Below are 22459 nucleotides of genomic sequence, written 5' to 3'. Positions count from 1 at the left end.
TATGAGAAATGCTCACACAATGTTTGCGGTTTTCCTAGGACTCATACTCATCATCTCTGATCCGTAACAACAACCTTCTGGGGTGGTCGTATGGGGCCGTTCACTTCTACCTAAAGATAAAGAAGAGTCAGAGAGGCTTACTCACTATCCAGAGCTTTATGACTTTGCTTTCTTAGGGCAGTGCTAGGAAGCTAATATAGCAGCCATTCTATAAGTCGAGTTACCTTATCTAACCAAGCAGATATCACCATTACATAGGCTCATGCACACGTACGCATACAGGTGCGTCTACAGCAGTCTTGAGTGTTTAGGTTGAGTGGTATGCGGTTGCGGTGTAAATGAGCAGATGGGCAGGTTGGTGTCAGAGGCTGGGAGCTGTGGGGAACAGAGTAGGTAGATGGTGAGGTGAGTGAGCATGTAGGTTGTGTAAGAGGAAAAATGGAACTGTCATACTTCAGGATGCTGTTACCAGATATATCTTCTCTATTTTTAAATGTGCTCATGTCACCCTCTTTTCGTGGACCAGCTAATAGGTGCTGCTTTGCTTTTGTTATTGTTTTGTTCTTGTATTTTGCTTTAGTCATTTCCTTGTAGATAATGTTTGGTGAAAATGGCTTAACCCCACCTGTGACACCTGGCCTTAATTCTAAGGTTCCTTCTAATGTTGCTTGCAATTTGCCAAATACAGTTTTATTGAGAAAGTGAATGAATTGTGTCACAGAGGCCGTGTGATATAAGAGTTGGAGGATTGTAGGGCAAGAGCTTCACAGATCCAGAGACAAAAAGATCTAGATAAAAATGCAAGTTCTTCCCTGCCTGTCTAAGCCTCAGTTTCCTCTGTAAAGTAGTGGTGATTAAATCTACCTCTCAGAATCAGTAGAGGGATAAAATCAGTTAACAAATGTTTGTATTCATTTTCCTCCTCTTCTGTACTTACTATGGTTCAATGTCATGGAGCTGAACAAGCTAATTGCAGATTTGGTTGGACTTTGGCTTAACAAGGCCTTACATTTGGGATGATTCTGTCTATCCCAACACTAAGACTCTTACACCTTCACCTGTCATTTTGCTACTGTGTGTAGCATCCATATTCTTACCAAGTCATGACTGGGAACAACTGAGTGGGACAAATCAAAGTAACCCATTCTGTGATCTCATCTCACAAGCTGTGTCTTCTTATTGGTGAATCAGAAGCCTCATCATTGTCTGTAATGGGGTATCACAACATTCACTCACAGGAATGCTGGTCATGTCCTTAGATTCTTGGAAGAAACTTTCAGGAAGAGTACAAGGGTCATAGCTTTCTGCCCTATTTGAAGGAAACTTGCAGCTTTCTGCTGTTTAAAAATGAAAATGACTCTGAGTCCAGTTATAACTTGTCTGTTTCATCTTAGGAAGAATGAGCACCAGGCAGCAGCTTGTGAAAATGCTGGTTCCTATGCATCTGTGTGTGTGGGTGAGAAGATGAGAGAATCAGAGCCCGATGTGCATTACTGGGGACTTTCTGGCCATCTGTGTATTCGGGTCTAGCTGGTGTGTACCACGGAGCACCAGCATGGACTTAGAATGCACCAAGATCTGCCTGCATGTTGCTCCTGCTCTGTCAGCCTCAAATGCCAGTTGTCTGGCACAGCAGACTCATGATCTGCACCCCAGATGGCAGTTTGGCTGAGCTGGGTGCAGGCTGTCAGAGGGAACCACGTGTGTGGCAATAAAGCCCAGGAGGCAAAGCCAGCTCTCTTGAGTTGTTTGGGTGCCAGCCATTCTCTGCCAGGGGCCTTTTTCACCATTAGGATATTGAGGATCTAATGAATCAAGATGACTCATGGAAAGTGTAGCCATCAACAAAAATAAGAAAAGAATTTTCACTGACACGCTCTCTGCTACTGAGTTCCTAGTCAGTGGATATGAGAGAGGGAGAGAGTGGGGTGCTCTCAACAGTGGAGGTAATGTCGCCCTTTAGGTGTCCGGCCTGATAGCTCAGCATTTCCATGAGATTGTCCACGTGCACACTTAGAACAGTGTCTGGCACATGGTAGACCCTCAGGATATGTTACCCGTTGTTACTATGACAACTGTCATGGGGATTGTTATAATTATTCTTTGGTACCAAGTGCTGTCTGTATATTAAAGGGGAATCTAGTGCTGATACTTCTCACTTCATGTAATGGGGATAGTGACAGTATACGTAGGCGATGAAGCCAAGGGATCTTTAGGATTCTGTCACTTCTAGGTGACCCTGGATCAAAAGCCATTGTCTATTTGCACAGCCCATTTTATTTTTGCCCAAAATTGTGTTCTGGAGAACACTAAACTTAAATGAAAACAATATACGGCATTATACATTAAAAGGAGCTCATGACTATACATTTCAAAAACACAGAATGACTTTAATACATAAATCGGTCCTATGAAGCTCAACGAAAGATATAAGGTATGCAGGATTTCCTACTTTTTTTTTGAGGGAATGGGAGGATTGTGGAACCCATTAATTTTCCCACAGAACACCCATTGCCATTTTGTAGGATCTTAGTAGTCAGCGAAAAAGTATTTGAGAAATGCTCACACAATGCTTTGCAGTTGTCCCAGGACTCATACTCGTCTCTGATCCATAACAACAATATTTTGAAGTGGTCTTATTGGGCTGTTTACTTCCACCTAAAGATAAAAGAAAAAAAGAGTCACAGAGGCTTACTCACTCTCCAGAACCTTATGGCTTTTTTCTATCTTTGTTCTTTATACTAAACTTTTTCTTTATACTAAGTTCTTTTGCCTTTATACTAAACTTTCGTTAAGCCAAAATGCCTGTGTCTTATTTTATTCTTAGAGTTTGAACCTCTGAGAATAATGGTCGTCTCTTCTGTCATGACAATTTTAGATTGAGGCTGCATTTGTGTGTTTGTGTAAGGGTGTGTGTTTCTGTGAAGCAGTTCTGTTGTTATTGGATATTGTATGGTCCTGTCACCTAGTAATAAAAATAATTTGCATCTGATTTAGCATAAGGTTTACATGTTACCTAGGCAATGCCCAGGTGTACAGAAATGGTTTCTCTTTTTGTAGTGTTTTCCAGGGGCAGGGACCCAGAGCACTAGGGTTTAACCAGTGCTCCTGTTGCTCAGAGGCACTCAATCTTGATGGAAGCGTTATTTGCATTATCGGTTACTCCAAAACCACGACTGGCCTCCACAGTTGGTATTGTTAGAAGGTTGTTTCCTGCCTCATTGATGAGATGGATATTCAGAAGGTGGTGCTTTAAAAACACGAGGAAATGGAAAATCCTGCATTGATGCCTTCATTAAAGGAGGCGCAGGTGATGTGTTGATGAAACGTGTGAGCTTTGGAATCAAATGACCTGGCTCTGAATCCTGATTTCCAGGCTTTGAGTTGTGTGACACTGGTCTTTGTTTTAACCTCTTTTTCTTTTTCTTTTTTTTCTTTTTTTTTTTTTTTTTGACAGAGTCTCACTCTGGAGCCCAGGCTGGAATGCAGTGGCTCGATCTTGGCTCACTGCAAGCTCCACCTCCCAGGTTCATGCCATTCTCCTGCCTCAGCCTCCCAAGTAGCTGGGACTACAGGCACCCGCCACCATGCCTGGCTAATTTTTTGTATGTTTTAGTAGAAACGGGGTTTCACTGTGTTAGCCAGGATGGTCTCGATCTCCTGACCTTGTGATCCACCTGCCTTGGCCTCCCAAAGTGCTGGAATTACAGATGTGAGCTACCGCGCCTGGCCCGTTTTAACCTCTTTAAGTCTAAGTTTTACATCTGGAAAATGGGATAATACTGCTTCTTGTGGTGGTTGTGAAAATTAAATGAGTTAATGCATATATAACAGCAGGCTGGCAAATCATAGGCACTCAATAAATATTGTCCACTATAATCTTTGCTCCTTGAATGATAGTGGTTCCAAGAAACTGAACCCAAAGAGACAGCCGAGAGTACTAGGTTTGGAGAGTCTTAGAATCACCTGCTACCTCAGTTTCCTCGTTGAAAGTTGAGGACTGAGCTTGTGAGGTGAAACAACTAGCCCAGCTGACAGTCAGGCTGTGTCTCCCCTCTATTCCTTCCCCATTCTCTCAACCTTTTATAGCACACACCACTTACTAGCTCTCATATTTTTAAAAATTGTTAGCTTATTTATCTGTCTCCAACACTAGAGCGTAAGCTCCATTTAGCTCAGGGACTCTGACCTTGTTGTCCTCTCCGGTATTCTCCACACTGAGGTTAAGTGACTACACTGAATAGTTACCCTGTGTGACTTAACATTGAATGAATGAATGAGTTCAATGAGGTGCTTGTTGAGAGAGAGACACAAACACACACAGACACCTGTCACCAGATCAACCCTGCCATTTAAGTATTGTTATATTTACAATCCAGGACGTCTGAATTCCTGCCTCATTTTTAAGGCTCTTTAGAGGGAGATTTAACACATGCAGGTAGCTGTCTTGTGTAGGGTTTTATGCCCTGTTTAGCCAGTGCCATACCTTTTGCAGCACATTTTATTTCATTCTCGTGGAGAACAGAGACTGCTTTTTGCCATCTTGGCACACGGGGTCATGGTGTGGTTGTCATTAGTCAGCTCCCCTAGGGATCTCATGAGAACAGATCATATGAAAGGGCAGTCACGTTAAATATCATATTTCTTATCTGTCTTCATCAGTCTTGGTCCCTCAGTCTACCACTAGCAAAGAAAAGAGAAACACAGTAAGTTGTAACACATAGAGTTGGCTTTGGGTTAGAAGGACTTCACTTCCACTCTTAACTAGTCTTTGTTGGACAAGTGGCACAGTCTCATAGGGTCTCAGTTCCCTTAACTGTAAAGTGGGGAAATTGTGCCTACTTGGCATGGCAGAAGAGAGCTGTGTTTACAGTGTAGGTAATGTGTATATTATACAACTAGCCTCCTGGCAAATCTCTGTGGGTATGATGTCCTCATTAAAAAATGATACGGGCGGGTGTGTATGTGTCAGTGAAAACATTACCAATTGGAGGTACAGTGTTGAGTAAACAATCACTGAGATGTCTGTGGGTCTTCCGGGACTAGATTGGCTGGAAGACTGCCTTAATTATGTCACCAAATCGCTTGGAATGTGAAAAATGGCAGTGAAAGGATAACAAACTTACCACAGCTTCTTAACCAGAAATATAATATTCCATATCAAAGCAAATATCTCTAGATTATTGGTTAGAAATATTAAACTGTGAACTTTAAGAAAATAATTCTATTTCCACATAGTAAACTGATAACAGAAACATATCAGGATTCATAATACAAGTAAGATTGTGTTTATGGTCCTATCACACCAGCAAGGACTGAAAAGGCAAAGTGTTTGGGATTTCCTAGTTTATGCTAAGGCTCTAATCTCTGTTGTACCCATGATTTGCTACCTCAGAACTAGAGAAAGCCACCAAGACATACAAACACCATTTTTTATTAACTTGTTTTTGCTATGACTTCTGTAATAGGTCTAGCCCATCTTCACTCAAGTCTGTCTGCTTGAAATTTGTGAATGCACATGCGTCTGTATGTGTGTAGGGCTCTAATGGTATGAGTTTCTACTTATTAGTGTCTGTGTACCTGTAATTATGTTTATATCCATATTTGCATGCACATCAACCCTTCAGTTACTCTACTATAAGACATGTGGCAACTTTGACCTACTGGCACAAATAATAACCTTGAAGAGCATGTAAAAATATGACAAGGAACAGCCACAAAAGCACCTGTAAAGAGCGAAAACCAGGAAGATTGCATGATGAGTTGAAACTAGTGACTGGCCGTGGTTGTATGCTGACTTCTAAGCTGAGAAGCATAGAAAAACAAATGGGGGAAAAGAAATAAGAGAAAAGACAAGCAGGCAAATTTTGAAGAAGCAGAAACAAGAAATGAGGGCAACAAAGTACAGTGCACTTCAATAATAAGAATGATGAAATATGAAGTGTCCTTGGGTAAAATGAGGGCCAGGGTGAGAAATAGAATTATGGATTTTCAAGGATTTCTTCAAGTTCATTAGGCTGGAACACTTTTTAATGTATCATGACCATGAGGGAGGAGGCAGAAGGAATACCTGAGCTGCATGGTAATCTAGATGGAGGGGCACACTGAGTATCATTCCCCATGACTCTCCGCCTGGCATCTCTGAGGGCATCAGTTTGTTAGTATCATTTCATTAGACTTGTGCAAACCCAAACTTACCGGGCCCTTCACCATGCTTGTTATAAAGACTGGCTGCAATATTTGTTTTATATCTCAATAACTGTGCCTGAATTGTAAGAAGATTTCCAAAAGATGGTAGCAGTATGCAGTAGTCACCCAAATGGATTCCAAGGTGTAGACTTCTCCTAAGATTCATGTCATAGCTTTCTGTTTTTTTGTTTGTTTGTATATATGTTTTAGAGACAGAATTCTGTCGTGTCACCCAGGTTGGAATGCAGTGATGTGATCCTGGCTCACTGCAGCCTCAAACTCCTGGGCTCAAGTGATCCTCCTGCCTCAGCCTCCTCAGTATCAGGGACCACAGGCTTGCTGTAGCTTTCTTTTGAAGCCTATCAGAGAAACTTTGTGCCTATGACTTTCTTCTCATTAAAAAGAAGTATTAAATCCACTAACATAAGTCACATGTAACCATTTAAGAGTGTGATTTGGTACAAGGGTAAACTGTTCAGATACAGACATGTACCTTTTTCCTCCCTTAAAAAGAATCCTGTACTGTTTTGACCGTAGTTTTTACCAATCTTAATGCAGTGCTCAAAACACGATGGGTGTATCATTCTTTACAAGCAGTCATCAACTTTAGCTTTGAATTAACGCAATCCTAGCAATTTGGTTCTTACCAAATTGTTTCTCCTGTCAGCCCTGATTGGCTGCTTCTCAGAAAGAGGAAAGTTTTTTTGTGTGTCTTTCTAGTTCTTATATTCAGCTCACAAAGTTCTTTTTTTCCCCTTGGCTTTCTGCTGTAAGATTTTGGTTTTCTTTCTCTACAGATGAAAAATATAAAATACAATAGCTATGTGGGAAATAGACAACTTTTTATTTCAGGTTCAAACAACAACACACAGGCACTGCTCTTCTTTCTCCCACTAGGTCTCTCTGGAGGTCATGGAATTGACCCTGCCTAGGTGGGGTTCAGCCCAGCATCTAGAACCTCCCTGCACATCTGAGGTTACTCGGGGGAGGTGCTAAGAACATAAACATAAACACTTCATATGCAGAGTGCTTGTGATAATGTGCTCCTCAGAACAGAACAAAACACGCTGTTCGAGGAGCATCAAGTGAGTTTTCCTGCGGTACTCGAGAGGCAATTCCGACCGTAACACAGCATGAGACTGTCAGGTGTGCAGTCAGCCCAGCATACACACGAACAGCAAAGCTGACCAAGGGGTAGGTTTGAAGCCCTCCTGAGCTGCTGATGATTCTACTGAAAGACTTAAGGACAAAGTATGAGGAATTCACGCTGACCTTAGGGGAGGCCGGTGTGGGGCTAGGAAGAGGGCTGTGTGCTCTCGGTCACTCGTGCGTCTCTGCCTTTCCTTTTTGTTCCATTCTTGTCACTTCAGTTTAGGCCCTCATCACCTCATATGGTAAATTATCACTGTGGCCTTTGAATTTCTTATTCTCTTTCAGAAAAAAAAGCCAATGTCTTAACCACGACCTGCAGCACACCATGATCTGGCCTGCTGTTATCATCTGGCCTCATCTCCACTTCCCCGCTCTGGCCCTGCCACTCCTTAGCATCCTGACATCTTCATGCCTCTGAGCTTTGCACTGGCTGTGCCTTTGCCTAGAATGCTTTTCCCTCAGATATCCACGTGGTGAACTCTCTCACTTCCTTTGGGTGTTTGTCAAAATGTTCAGTGAAACCTTCCCTGGCCAACCTGTCTACAACTTCAATTTTCTCCTACTCCTGATATTTCTTATCTCCCTTTCTCTTTTCAGTTTTCTTTTCAGTACTTATTTCTGTCAATATATTATATACTATATTTATCTCTCTTGTTTGTTGTCTGTCTCTCACAGGAGAATATAAGTTCTATGAGATCAAAACAATTTTTTAGGGCTGGGCACAGTGGCTCATGCCTATAATCCCTGGTTCTGTCTGTTTTCTCTCCACTCCTGCAACTGTTCCCAAATAAATATTCCAAGGTTTAACTAACTTGTAAACATAGGTGGCATCACATGAGCCACAGTAACACAGATGCAACTGTTTTTAACTCTACGCAGTCTGTGTAAGACCTCAGTCTTCTGCAAAATAGCCCTTCCATCAGATAGTCCTGTGGGTCCTCAGAAGACATCTGACTTATGCTCACAAAAATATTATAGTTGTTCAGCTATGATTGTCATGTGGCCTCTATGCTCTCTTTCTTTTTCTTTTTCTTTTTTTTTTTTTTTTTTGAGACAGTCTTGCTCTGTCACCAAGGCTGGAGTGCAGTGGCACAATCTCAGTTCACTGCAACCTCCACCTCCCAGGTTCAAGTGATTCTTATGCCTCAGCCTCCTCAGTAGCTGGGACTACAGGTGCCCGCCACCATGCCCGGTTGATTTTTTATATTTTTAGTAGAGACAGGCTTTTGACATGTTGGCCAGGCTGGTCTCGAACTCCCGGCCTCATGGAATCTTCCCACCTCGGCCTCCCAAAGTGCTGGGATTACAGGCGTGAGTCACCGCACCTGGCTGCACTATTTTTTCCCTATTGTGGGCAGAAGGCTTCCATTCCTCAAACACTTTGAGGGCGCCTCATTACTGTTGCTTTTGGAATTGCTCATTGCGAGAATGTCTATGTCCTGGTGGGGGTTTTGTCTCCTTATGTTTCTTAAAGCCAGCGATTTTTCAGACCGGGGCTGGTTGAGGGGTTAAGTGGGGAGAGAGCCCTATGCCAGAAGTCCTTTCTCCTTTCTTCCCTCCCCTTTTCCTCTCAGAATAACTGTGTCAGGCAGTGTTCTCGGTGCTGGAATATAGCAGCATGGAAACGCACAGAGAAATGTCCACCTCTCTGTAAGTGTAATTTTGAACCCCGTGGTTTCTGGGGAGTAGTTCTGTTTCCCCTTCTCTTGCAGCTCCTCATGAGACAGCTCCTCTGGCTTCTTAACACAGCCAGTGTACCTACTTCCCAGGTTTGAGGGCATCCTACTCTACCTGCTGGCAACCCCCAGACACACCGTTCAAACTCAACCACCAGCCTTGAGCCCAGTGACTCCTGTACATAGGCACCCAGGAGCCCAGGAATTGTCCCGCAGTGGACATGCCAAAGCAGGTCTCCATGTCTTTTCAGAGGCATCGGTGCCTACTACATAAAGAGACTTCGGATCTTTTTTCTGCTGGAATGCCTTTGATTTTTTTGAATGTACGCATTTTAAGCCTAAATTCAAGAATTTGCGTTCTTTGCTAGACCCTTTTTACTGGTTCAGCCTCAGATTTTGCCCTCCTCTAGATGATAGCTTTTCTTGTCTGAGCTGTTGTTGAGCATGTAGCCATGTGTGGCTCTCTCCTGTTAATAGCCTTTTCTTCCAAGTCCCTCTTGTCTCCTGAAGTAGCTTGCCAGCTCTTCCAAGGACAGAAGCTTCCTTCTGTTTATATCCTGCACAGCACTCACATAGTCTCATACACATAGTGATGGTTAAAATAATTGGTGAACTAAATTTCCATAAATATATTCTGGAAAAGTCAGCAGTAACAGATTGTTTCAGCCATATGGAAACTTCTCTTATGTAGGATACCTCAAACCGTCATGATTCCAGATACCTGGCATCTACAGATTCAGGAGTATTGGTGTGTATCTGAGCATTGCATGAGTATTTTGATGTATCCTTTGTAAGAGTCTCCAACTCAACTTCTTGTTGTTCCTGCTGCTTTTCTTCCAGATATTCTGAGGTACTTTTAGCATCATCCCTTATCAAGGGTGTTGATTGTTGGGGGCTGTCTCAGAAGGTTTCAGCCCTTACCATGTCCTTGTCTGTCCACAGATCATGTTGCACAAACACATGGGGTCTTGAAAAATGAAGGCCTGCCTTCCAACATGGGCCAGCACTGCTCAGGGTCTGGGCTAGGACCTTTGAACACGGAGTGAGGTCTCTCTGAAATTGAACCTCTAAGGAGAGGTCTGAGTTTCCACTTGGGTCACAGACTCCTCCGGACATGTGGCATCTGCTCCTTGGTCTGGAATCATGAGATCATGTTGTCATAGACAGAATGAATGGTATACTGAGGATAAAAGGAGTGTGCTGGAACTTCAGCTAGCCACCCTCCTGGCTTGTCCAAAATATTCTATATTCTCTTGAAGAAAAAGAGAAGCCTGCATGAGTGATAGTGGAGGTCAGGCTTTGGCCCTGAAATCATATTAATGGAACTTTCAGATAATGTCATTCTTCATTTTTCCTAATGCCAATTTATAGATTGCATCCCAGACTCCCCAGAGAAGTAGAACTTGCCAAGTATGCTTGTCATTTCTTCTAATTAGGTTTTTAAATAAATCAAAGAACTCTTGTTTTCATTTACCTTGGATTATACAGCAACAATGTTCTTGTGTATGTTGCCAGAGAGGCAATGCCTATTGAAAGGACACCAGATTCCTGACATTCTAAGAGCTTAGGAAGGCTCCTCCCCTCCGCTTTCCTAAGCATTCCATTAGCCCCACCATTTAAGAGGAGGAAAGGACAGTTCTGCCAGGGCTGCATGGCCCCTCCTTCCTACCCATCTCCAAAGTGCTGCTATGGAGTGGGCTTTGTGGTCTAAAAGGGAAGGAGAAGGGAGGAGGAGAGCACTCCCCTGGCCTTTCTTGCAGTTTTCCCTTTGCCTGATTTTCAGCCTTCCCTCAGTTTCTAGTCCTCGGGGTGAATCTTCCCATCTAGGAGGCTAAGGGGTAGAGAAAGCATGGGGGATAAAGCTGGGAGGCATCTGGGGATAGGCCCAGCCCAGCAACCTCCTCTGTCCTTCTTCCTGGCTTCTCACCATGCGGCCCCACTCTGGCCCTTTCCCCAGCATGCCGCCATCTGCCCCCTTATACACTCACAGTATTGTTGGTTTCTGTCTGAAAGCCCCTGTCCTGGCTGTCATCCCTTTGCTCACTGTGGCCTCATAGCTGGTGATTCCTTGCATTAGGTCCGGGAATTCTGGAGTAAGGTGTCATGAGCTCAGACTTTGCCCTGGTGTTTTTGGTCCTGCAGCAGCCTCTGGTCTCTGAGCTCTTCTGAGATGGGGAGACTAAGAACAGGTTGCCATGCTGGTTGCTCTTTTCCCACTGCCTTCCCCATGTCCCATCTCTGATGATTCCACCTGTAGAGGTGGGCAAGCGCAGTGGGAGATCTTAGGACCGCAGCAGAAGCTATGTGGTCAGCAGGCAGTGCAGTTGGCCCCACTGCAGGGAGAAATAAGGCTTGCCGTGTGCCTTATTCAGAAGCGGACAGCCAGCCTGCTTCTTGGGTGTCAAACTTCTGACAATTGGGAATGACAGATATTTAATTTTACTTACCTTGGGGAGCAAAAAGGCCCCAATCCTTTGATAAATCATAGGTCTGTGAAAGCAGATAACCCCAGGCCCTGAAGGACCCACCCCCTTCTCCTTCCCTCCCCTCTTCTCCCTCTTCTCTCCTACCCTTTCCCATCGTTTCCCCTTCTCTCTTCTTCATCTTTATTTTTCATCATCTTTCCCTTCCTTCCTTTCCTCTTTTTCTCTGTCAAACTCTCTCAACTCCCACCAGATATTCATTGTTACTTAGCAGAAATCACATATCTTGCTCAAAGGAAGAAAAAAAAAACAGCTTTCTTGGTACTTATAGATCAGGGACTTAGGTAAGGGATGTAGTTGGGTGGGATAGGATTCAATATTAATCTCTTTATTAGGGACAATTGTATACTCTCTACCACTGCCTGCCACTGATCCCTCTGTCCTCCTCAGTCCCCATTGCCTGCTCCAGTGGTCTAAAGCTGTGATGGTTTTTCTCTCATGCCTGCTGTGAGCTGAAGATTGGTGGAGAGCTGTCACTACTTTGAGTGCCAGCAGCACCTACAACATGGGAAATATGTAGGATGTGTTTTCTCTTATAACCACTGTGTGGCTGCTGGTGAGATCGTGCCCACCATCCTAAAACCGAGCATATGTTTTATTGTGTTGTTATTTAAGTAAATGTTGCTCATGTTTTTATTAGAACAGTGTAATATAATGGAATGTGATCTATACTGTGCTCCATAGTGTCTTAGTTTAAACAGATGTTTCTCGCTCTGCCCGCCCTGCACCACACACCTGCAAGTAAGTTTCTTTTGAATATCAACACCAGCAAAATCAGGGAACCCTTAGTAAAGGTGCTTAGGTGCTATTTGATATTTAAGGCAGTAAGCTCAGTTGGCCTTTAAATTCATTGATGAGAGCAAATTACTGTTTTTTAAATAATTTTAATTTTTAAGCATGTTTCATGTTCTAGGCAATATTTATTTGTTTAAATTATGTTTTTGTGCTAGGTTCCATAACAACTATGTCCCAATGTGAGGAATAAGACCTTACCTACTGAATGCTTCTTTTTTGAGACCGAGTCTCACTCTGTCACCTAGGCTGGAGTGCAGTGGGACGATCTCAGCTCACTGCAAGCTCCGCCTCCCCGGTTCACACCATTCTCCTGCCTCAGCCTCCCGAGTAGCTGAGACTACAGGTGCCCACCACCACGCCCGGCTAATTTTTTTGTATTTTTAGTAGAGACGGGTTTTCACCGTGTTACCCAGGATGGTCTCGATGTCCTGACCTCGTGTTCCACCTGCCTCGGCCTTCCAAAGTGCTGGGATTACAGGCGTGAGCCACCGCACCCAGCCCCTACTGAATGCTTTTAAGTGACTTTTCTTGGTTTAATTTATCACCTTTCATAGAGAAGGAAGCACTGGCTCATATAAGTTATTTGGGGAAAAGTGAATATTTGTAGTGTTTACAATGTCCAGATTCCTGCATCTTACCTTTGTATATAGCTGGGAACTTCAAAATAGAAAATTGCAACTTCACCAAGCATAAAATTCTATGTGTTTTGGGCAATTTCTGTTCAGAAGCTTATTATCCAGCTACTTCAGATAACTTTAACCACTTGAAACATAGTCATACGCCACAAAGTCAGTGGTCAAAGTTTCAGATTTGCTAAAACAGTTTCCATCAATTAAGGAACTACAAATCTATTTACTTTGCTACTATGGCAAAAGGCCTTGGACCTTTACTCAGAATTTATTTACTTAATTTTACATATGATTGTAAACTGTAATTATCTGATTTCTCAAATTAAAAGCTGTTAAGAAGCTGCCACTTAGGAAATTGAGAGCAACAAAAGACAGCGACACTGACTCAAAACGAGCTCTACCCAAACAGAAGGACGGGAAAGAGAAAAATGACTGTTCTGTGTAGTACAGTGCATCATGTTGTAGTCTTTATGAAGAAAAATTTAGAATATGGTCTATATATTCTGCCTCAAAAGGCACATAAGTACGTAATATATTTTAAGAGGATCTTTTAAAATCCAATATAGTTCAGTTAAAATCAGTTTTATAACTTATAGTACTCAACTCCATATATTATCATCTGCAGAACATTGCACTTCAGTTATTCCATTTGAATGTTCGTGCGTTTACATGACGTTCCAGAAAGCTGAGAGATAACATATCTTAACTCACCGGTTCTCAAATTCCTCTAGCCCAGATCCCTTGTTCAAAAGATATTTTGACTCAGAATCTTGATTTGTAAAACAAAGACAGGAGGAGGCATTCCATTTCATTGACTGCATGAGGCTTCCTGAGTTTTCTCGGTGCCCTCCTCCCATCCTCAGTGACTTTCATAGGAGCCTAAGAAATCCCTGGAACTCCATAGAACTTAATGCAGAGCATAGTGTCAAGCATGAAGCTAGACTAGGACAGGAGTTATTGCCAAGGAGGGAGGCTTTTCAGGCATCCTTAAATCACAGCCCGTAAGTGGTTGCCTACCTGTGGTAATATTGCTTTGCTTATCCACAAAGTAATTTGCTAGGAGTTTCATGGGAAATGAATAGACTGGAATCAACTCCAGTTTCCTTAGTGTCACTGTAACTCTGATTAGCAATGTGACTCAAATGCCCCATGCATTTTCTGCAGGTGGTGCCAAAGCAGTGATTGGCACCAGGATATCCATAGGAAACAGAAGGGAAACCATGATTTGCTTATGGATGCTCTACCCTGTAAAGCAAAATAGAATTTTCTGATTGTTCTTTTGATTGCTACTGCTGTGCTACTGCAATTACTGCTCATGTTTTCTTGTTGTTCCTCCTCCTCCTTCTTTTTCTCTTCTTCTTTTCTTTTTTAGTAGTAGAACAAGACACTGTTCAGTAGTGTAGCTAGATGCTTTGGTTTCTTTTATCATTGTTATGTGCCAAAGCAATTGTCAAACTTATTTCATGTGCTACACCGTGTTCTTCCCTCAGGAAGAGGAAATCCAAGAGTGATAAAAGCATCTGCAAGCAGAGTAAAGGCATCTCAGTCAGTGGATTTCTTCTACAAGTTTCATGGCAGTGGTACTGCAGTGTTTTAGGTTCTTTGTAGGTGGCTGATAATGTGTAAATACCCCATGTTGAATGAAGTCAGCTGTCCAAGACCTATGAGGCTGCAGTTTCTTTCCTGATCCTACCCCTCCAAGGTGGTGGTTTGCAGCTCCTCCAGGAGACTGGAGTCTCCTCTGGCCGCAGCAATACTTTATTTCTTCTCACCTACCTGACACAATTGGCTCAAAAATTATACCTCAGCAGGGAAACTACTCGGAAGGGGGAGGTTGCCAGCAATCTCTAAGAGTATCTTCCTTAAGGACAGGAACTCAAGGCCTTTCACACTTGGATGCTTTGATAGACCATTTGATAGATAGGCTTAGTTATAGTACATTACTTTCAGGCTCAAACACAGAAATTATTCATGCAAATCCTCCTTCCAGTCTGTCCTTTGTAGACAGGGCTGAACTTTCCTATCTTAGATCGTGTACGACACTGGCAGTCATGAAATGTAGATTCCGCTCATTCATCTCTCTCCATGCAGTCCATTTTTTATCATTAGAGAAAAAGATAAACTTTAAAAAGTTTTATTGTATTATAATTTTAAACTAGTATTGACTGTCAGAGAGGCCAACTTGTGTAATGCTTATGAGCATGAGCTCTGAAGCCAGACCACCTGGCCCTCCTGTGCCTTAATTCGCTGACCTTGGGCAGTTTTCTCATCAGTAAAATGGAATTAAGAATAGAACCTGTTTTATAGGGTTGTGAGGGTTAGGTGAACTACCATTCGTGAAGTGCTTATAAGAGCACATAGCAGATACTATATTCCTTTTTAGCAGCTTTTCCTGCTTTTGTTGCTATTCTTATTATTGTTTCCTGGGTGTAAAAGCTGAACTTGCCTTCTTTTCCTTCTGGAAGATTTGGGCAGAAACCCAAGTAACTTAGTCTAGACTCATGCCTGGGATAGAAGCCTAAAATGACTGGCCCCTGGAAATCTAGACACTTTTGCAATAGGGAAAGAATGCCTGTTTTCAACTTAGATCTAAGTTTGGATGTTGGTCTTGCCCCTTAGCTACTTGAGCGATAATGTAGAAAATATTTTAAAATGGAAGAGAATAATGCCTACATTGTAAGGTGCTGAAACTTAGAAATGACAGAATAAAGAGCTGGTTCTTATTATATGCTCAAAATATTGGAGCTATTATTATTATTTGAAGAGACAATCTAGCCCACCCTAAGTCATGCAGATATGGAGCTACTTGGTGATTGGAGAGACTGTTGATAAAGTTTATTTAATATTTAAGATGAAGTTTTAAATTTGCTTTGTAATAGAAATAATTACAATATTTGGTGTATTTATGTATATATTATATATGCCCACTTTAATACTAGGGAACTCTTCGGAACTCTTCAGAACAGACTGTTAACATTTCTTTCTTGTCTTTTGAATTGAATGTTATAGAAATCAGCTCTCAGGAGGAAGTGTGCAGTCTGTAAAATCGTCGTCCACACCGCCTGCATTGAGCAGCTAGAAAAGGTAAGAGTGCGCCCCCTGCTGCAGCTTTGTTACATTGCAAGTATTTGGTCTTCAGAGGCCCAGTGTAACTTTCTAGTTCCAACTTTTTGAAAACAGTGCCCTTAAAAAAAAGCTGGAAGTCCAACATTATTACCAGATTAATAATGGAAAGACAATGTTTTAGGGTCATTCACTCTCTTGTTTGCTGAAGTGTAATTTGATATCATTTTACGTTGACTCTTGGGAAATGGAATAACAGTTAGATGGAAAAGCCTGGAATTCTCTTATTATATCATCTCAGTTCAAGCATTACTATTCACCCATAGGCTCTTCCACAAGTTGTTTAAGAAGGAGGAAGTTCTATAAGCTTTTTATAATTGTTGTTCACATATATCTGACTTGTGTGGTTTACTTCTTCTCAAAGTGCCTGGAAGGGAGTGAGCCAAGCTGGAAGCCGGCTCTCAGTCTGCTGGGCAGTGCTCCTCCTGTTGCTGCTCAAATGTGTGGGTGGGACTGGAAGTGATATCCTGGTGGTGTCGTACCTCCAGAATAAGTGGATTCGGCAAATCCATTTATTTGTTATTTAGGGAATGGGAAAGGCACCAGTAGTGAGTTGCCTGCCATCCTTTTCCCTTTCACACTTCCTACTCCATTTTTATGTGTGTTTCTCTGTGTATTATCTATGTTCTTGAGCTGTCATGGGTAAAAGCATTGAAATATTTTAGTCCCCCATGACATTCATTTAGTTTCACTGACATGACCAGTTGATCCTAGCTGATGTCTTATGGCAATGACTACCAACATGTTATCTTAATATTTTCTTTTCTGCCCCAACTTCACTTACTGATCTCTGCCTTCATTCTTTTGCTCCTTTCACTTTATCGAGTAGCTAACCAAGATGTCAATGTACCTACTAGGAGACCTCCACATCTAAAAGAAAAGCAGTGCTGAATCCTTTTATAAAGAATAACTCCGGGCTGGGCACAGTGGCTCATGCCTGTAATCCCAGCACTTTGGGAGGCCGAGGCAAGCAGATCACGAGGTCAGGAGATGGAGACCATCCTGGCTAACATGGTGAAACCCCATCTCTACTAAAAATACAAAAAATTAGCCAGATGTGGTGGCACGCACCTGTAGTCCCAGCTACTCAGGAGGCTGAGGCAGGAGAATCGCGAGAATCGCCTGAATTCAGGAGGCGGAGGTTGCAGTGAGCTGAGATCGCACCACTGCACTCCAGCCTGGGTGACAGAACGAGACTCCATCTCAAAAAAAAAAAAAAAAAAAAAAAAAAAAAAAAAAAAAAGTAACTCTCTTGTCTTTGAATAGTCATCATAATACTAAAAGAATCTCAAGTTTATATTTTCTATTTTTACAATCAGAAACCCAGCTGAGTAGTTTCAGCTGCCAATATCTTTCCTCTGGCTCTTTCTTATCTCAGTTTCTCAAATTTGTGGTGTAAGAGCATTATTGTTTAAAGATACTTAGATTTCATTCTTGAGAATGAAGGAAAGGGGTTGGAGATATAGAATCACCTGGGATCTCAGTTGATTATCTAATGCGATGATTTCAAAAGACTAAGAAGAGTATTGTTCCTTGTTCTTTAAAGGTTTTGCTTTTCAGTCTTAATATCTATCACTGTTTTTTTTTTCCAGGTAATTCAGTCTAGTCTGATGCTTATCTCTAATATAATATACTTTTCTTTTTGAATGACAGATTAATTTCAGATGTAAACCAACATTTCGAGAAGGAGGCTCAAGGTCACCAAGAGAAGTGAGTATTTCAGAGCTTGATTTCAAGTATCACCTTTGATTTCTCATTGATTCAGTGGCTTCATAGATACTCACCAGGGAATAAAAAATAAATTCTATCTCTCTCCATTGCACGCCAATGTTTTGTTAACACATCCATAAATACAACCAATAAAATCTCCAAGTCTTTTCAACATGTGCACACTGGACTTTATTCTCATAAAATGTACTGGGGAGTTAAGGTCTTACCAAATGAACCAGAGACTAGAGGAAGGCGGTAGTGGTAGAATTGAAGAGGCAAGAAAGAAATAGACTTTATTTATTTATGTATTTTGAGACAGAGTCTCGCTCTGTCGCCATGTCTTCTGGTTGATTTTACGTGCATTTTCCAATTTTGAGTGGGTATAAGCTACTCATGGGGCAGCAGAGTAACTGGTTATTCCTATAAACCCTGGAGTCAGGTGGTACGCTTTTAAAACCAGCCTTGATGCTGTGTGATCTTGGGCATCTCACCTAAGCTCTCTAAATCTTGGTGTTTTCGTTTGTTAAGTAAATGAATAAATACATCATAAGCTAGAACTATATTCAGTTCTTGGTCTCTGACCCTCCAGTCTGTCGTGAAGATAAACAGGTAAAGAGGAAATTTGAATGAAGAGTTGTTACTGATGTGTTAGTGGGAAGCAGAGGTATGACAAGAGGAGACAGCACATATTTGTTCACATTTTATTTAGAGGAGACAGTGAGCACAGTTCAGGCAAAGATGAAGAAGGCAGGGAGGGTTCTCAGCCTTCCTGTGTTATTCTGGACAGTTTAGCTCCAGGCCCAAAATTGCACTCCCCAATCAGCGAAACAAAAGCCCGCAATGAACAGAACCTGTCCTCCTAGAATGTAGTTCCGCCTGCCCAGCAGTCACTCACTGCTTCCTAAACATTACCATCTTATACGATATCCTCCTGAGCACAAAGTCCAGTAAAGATGATTTCTGATCAACGTATTTTCTCAGGGAGATGAGGTTCAGTTCCACTTATAGATTTACTCCTTGGAAACCTTCCCGGATGGTCTACTCCTCCAATCAGCTCTGTGTAGTAACAAATAGGAAAGAGAGGAAAGGGGTCAGCGAAGGGGCTTCTCCTGAGGAGCTAAGTTAGTTGAGAGGAGGGTGGTTAGGAGGTGAGTGGTGAGAGCCTTCTGGATAAAAGGAAGAGCATGCAAATCCAAATGAGAGACTGTACTGAGTAAGACATGAGATCTGAGATAGCAAGAGCTAGATCGTGAAGGTTCCTGTAAGCCATGCTGCAAGTTGAGTGTTTTATCATCAGGATAGTTGGGAGGTGAGCATTAAACTACTTTAAGCCAAATATTGTTCAGGCTGCAGTGTGGAGGAAATACCATGCAGTTCAAGAGTTGGAGGCATACAGGCAACTTTCAGAAGCCATGCTAGTAGTCTAGGCAAGAAATCATGGTGACATTGAACTAAGAATAATGTTGGTAGATATGAGTTTGAAGGAAACAAAATTGACAGGATATAGTAACTGATTGAATTTTGGACACAAGAGGAGCCCAGACTAAACCAAGCTACTGCTACACACACACACACACACAAAACAAAACAAAACAAAAAAACTGAAAAACTGATTAGATGTATGAAAATGAGTTGATGTGAAAATGGGGTGGGGGAGGTAATGACTTTAGTTGTAGAACTATGAAGTGTGAGGTGTCCCTGTTGTCCTCAACTGGAGATGCCCAATAGAAGGTTGAGTGGGTATATGAGTTTGGAGCTTATGAGGAAGACTGGACTGGAGGTCAGGCATTGTGAGTCATCAGCATATTTACACAGTAATAAAAGCTGTGGGAATAGATGAACGTGGAGAGTGATATCTCAGAGGAGATATCTGAGAATTACAAACGTTTAAAGACAGTTGATGAAAAATGACAACATGAATATGAACGCTCTAATTGTTAGCGACAAAGCAAAAGGATGGGAAAAAATGTGGAAAGAGAGTAGGTTGGGATGGAGGTTGTGGAAAGAGAAAAACATAGTTGTCCTCATCGATTGTCTTCTCCCACTGTGTTTGTGCAGCATAGCAGCAATAGGAAGGTTGTGGGCCATGCGCAGGATGAGGCGGGCAGGAGAAGAATGATAGGGCTGCAGTGTCGTAGTGCCACCCAGAGTGCAGACAGCGTGGGCCAGAAGATAACTCAGTGACAACTCAAATGAAGGAGGTGCTTTATTTAGGAAACTGGAAGGGATAGTTTCATGTTAAGATGGAGTTTATGACTTTCTAGCCTGGGGATTCATATACCTACCTTTAGCTTTCTGCCCTCCAGTGTGTATTTCTCTCTATCGATAGGTCAGTGTGGAGGCAGGGGAAGAGAGAGAGACAATTTTAATTGTGCAATTTTTCTAATACAGCATGTTTTTGGTTTTTATTAGCCTGTACCACTTCTCTGAAGCTAGACCTTCCATAAGGGTTTTGGATATTCTCCCTTGTCTTCTTATCAAGGACTTGAAATTCCTTCCTTTAATATGTTTTCATCACCCCCCTCTATTTCTAGATAATTTCTACCAGCATAAACACACTCTAATAATTTCTATCTTTAAAAAAAAAACCAAAAACACTCCTTAGCCACCAACTGTGTCTTACCTACTGCTCTAGTTGTCAGTTTTGTAGTCACTGCCAAGCTTCCAGAAAGTGTTAACTATATAAATTATTTTCAGTATGTCACTTTCTAGTCATTGTAACCTGTTCTAATCTGATGTCTGCTCTATCCATTTACTGAAATTGCTGCTGCTTTCAGTTTGCCTATGATCTCCTATATGCTAAATGTATTAGGTGTTATTTATTTTTCTGTTCTTCTCAAAAATATTCAAGATACTACATATTCCATCCTTCTTGGAATGCTCTCCTCTCTTGGCTTCCCATATCACCCTTTCCTAATTTTCTTCTTGCTTCATTGGATAGCCCTTTCTATTCTTTTTCGTTGCTTACTCCCCCAACCTCTGCAAATCCCTCTGAGCTTAGTTCTTGTCTATGTTCTCTTCTCTCTGCCCACTCCTGTTAGAGGAGCTCATCCGGTCTCATGGCTTCAAATACCATGTGGGCTGACAACTCCTAACTTTACATTTCCAGTCTGCCTTTCTTGGAGTTCCACTTGGCATGTCTTTTGAATGTATCACAGTCATCTAAAATATAATACATCAAACACTAGACTATTCCCATTACCATAAAAATGATTTAAGAAAATCCTATGCACCTCAGGAAATGAGGTGGCTGTTGATCTGGCTTCTCAGTTGAGAAAACTGGGGGGTCATGTTTATTCCTTCTCCCATAGACTCCCCACATCTAATTCATTTGCCCGTCCTTTCAATTTTTTAAATAAAATATATTTCAAATCCACCCAATTATCTCCAATTCTGTTATCAGCACCTTAAACTAAGGTACTGTGACCTCTCCCCTTTGGCCAATGCAATAGCTTCTTCATGACTCTTCAGTTTTCACTTTCAGTCCACCCATGATTTAAAGAAGTAATCTTTCAAAGTGAAAATTAGATTATGAGGTTGGTGCAAAAGTAATTGAAAGTAATGACAAAAACCGCAATTACTTTTGAACCAACCTAATATAATTTTCCCTGGCTTAAAACTCTCCACTGGTTTCCATAACTCTTAGAGCGAAAGCAAACCCTCTGTCTTGGCATGCAAAGGCCCACGTCGTCTGGCCCCTGCCTGCCTTTCCAGCCTCCTCTAGCTCCCATATAGACTTTCTTTCCATTTGTGTGGCACACACAAAGATATTCCCCACCTTTGGATATTTGTGTATTTCATTGCTGTACTGAAAATCTCTTTGCGTGACTGTTTCTTACAGTTAGGCCTCAGTTCAAATATCATCCCCCTCAGACGCTGTCTTAGTCTGTTCAGGCTATTGCAATGAAATACCATAGACTGGGTGGCTTATAAGCAACAAAAATTATTTCTCACAGTTCTGCAGGCTGGAAGTCCAAGATCAATGTATCAGCATGGTCCCATTCTAGTGAGGGCCCTCTTTGGGGTTGCAGACTGTGTTCTCATTGTGTTCTCATTGTGTTCTCATTGTGTTCTCATGTGGAGGAAAGAGGGTGAAAGAGTTTTCTGTTGCCTCTTTTATAAGGACCCTGATTGCATCCATGAAGAGTCTATCCTCATTACTTGATCACCTCTCAAACACCTCACCTCCTATTACCATTGCATTGGGGTTTAGGATTTCAACATACAAATTTGGAGGGGACACAAACTCCAGTCTTTTGCTGAGGTCTTCCTTAACAACCACCTTTAAATACATAGTATATTGTTCTTTATCAAAGTATCTTGTTCTTTCTTTTCAGGGCACTTTGTATACCGTAATAATTTATGCATATTACCGTTTGCTTGTCTAAAGAATGTCTCCCATCTTTAGTGTAAATTTTGGGAGGTCACTCATAGATTTTGTCCTAAATTAATTGCACCAAAATACAGAGTATGTGATTGATGGATATCCGCTGACCGAATACATTTACAAAGGTATTCATTTCTCTCAAAATGTTTAGGAACTCTTAGTCTAAAAGGACATTTTGAAGATGAAACTAATGACTCACTGACTATAACCCATATGATATTCTTAATTAAAAATTAAGAATTCTTACTACTACTAATTTAGATGTTTACCTAGTAAATATTTGCTTTAGAATTAGTTTGACCTTAGTTCGAATTA

At 41.7% G+C, this 22459-nt stretch overlaps 1 protein-coding gene across 31 annotated transcripts in view; it reads left to right on the top strand.

Annotated features, from left to right (window-relative positions):
• Positions 1-22459, top strand: part of DGKI (diacylglycerol kinase iota) — a 459668-nt gene that overhangs the window by 174259 nt on the left and 262950 nt on the right. For all 31 annotated transcript variants that reach the window (XM_015448096.4, XM_065542619.2, XM_015448091.4 and 28 more), the window contains 2 exons: positions 15934-16008; positions 17701-17757. In XM_015448096.4, coding sequence (XP_015303582.2) covers positions 15934-16008; positions 17701-17757 — 132 coding nt within the window. The remainder of the gene's footprint in view (positions 1-15933; positions 16009-17700; positions 17758-22459) is intronic.

This window comes from Macaca fascicularis, chromosome 3 (assembly GCF_037993035.2).
Source record: "Macaca fascicularis isolate 582-1 chromosome 3, T2T-MFA8v1.1".
Lineage (NCBI taxonomy): Eukaryota > Metazoa > Chordata > Mammalia > Primates > Cercopithecidae > Macaca > Macaca fascicularis.
Note: the sequence above shows the minus strand (reverse complement) of the source record. Positions and strands in the feature narration are given on the sequence as shown.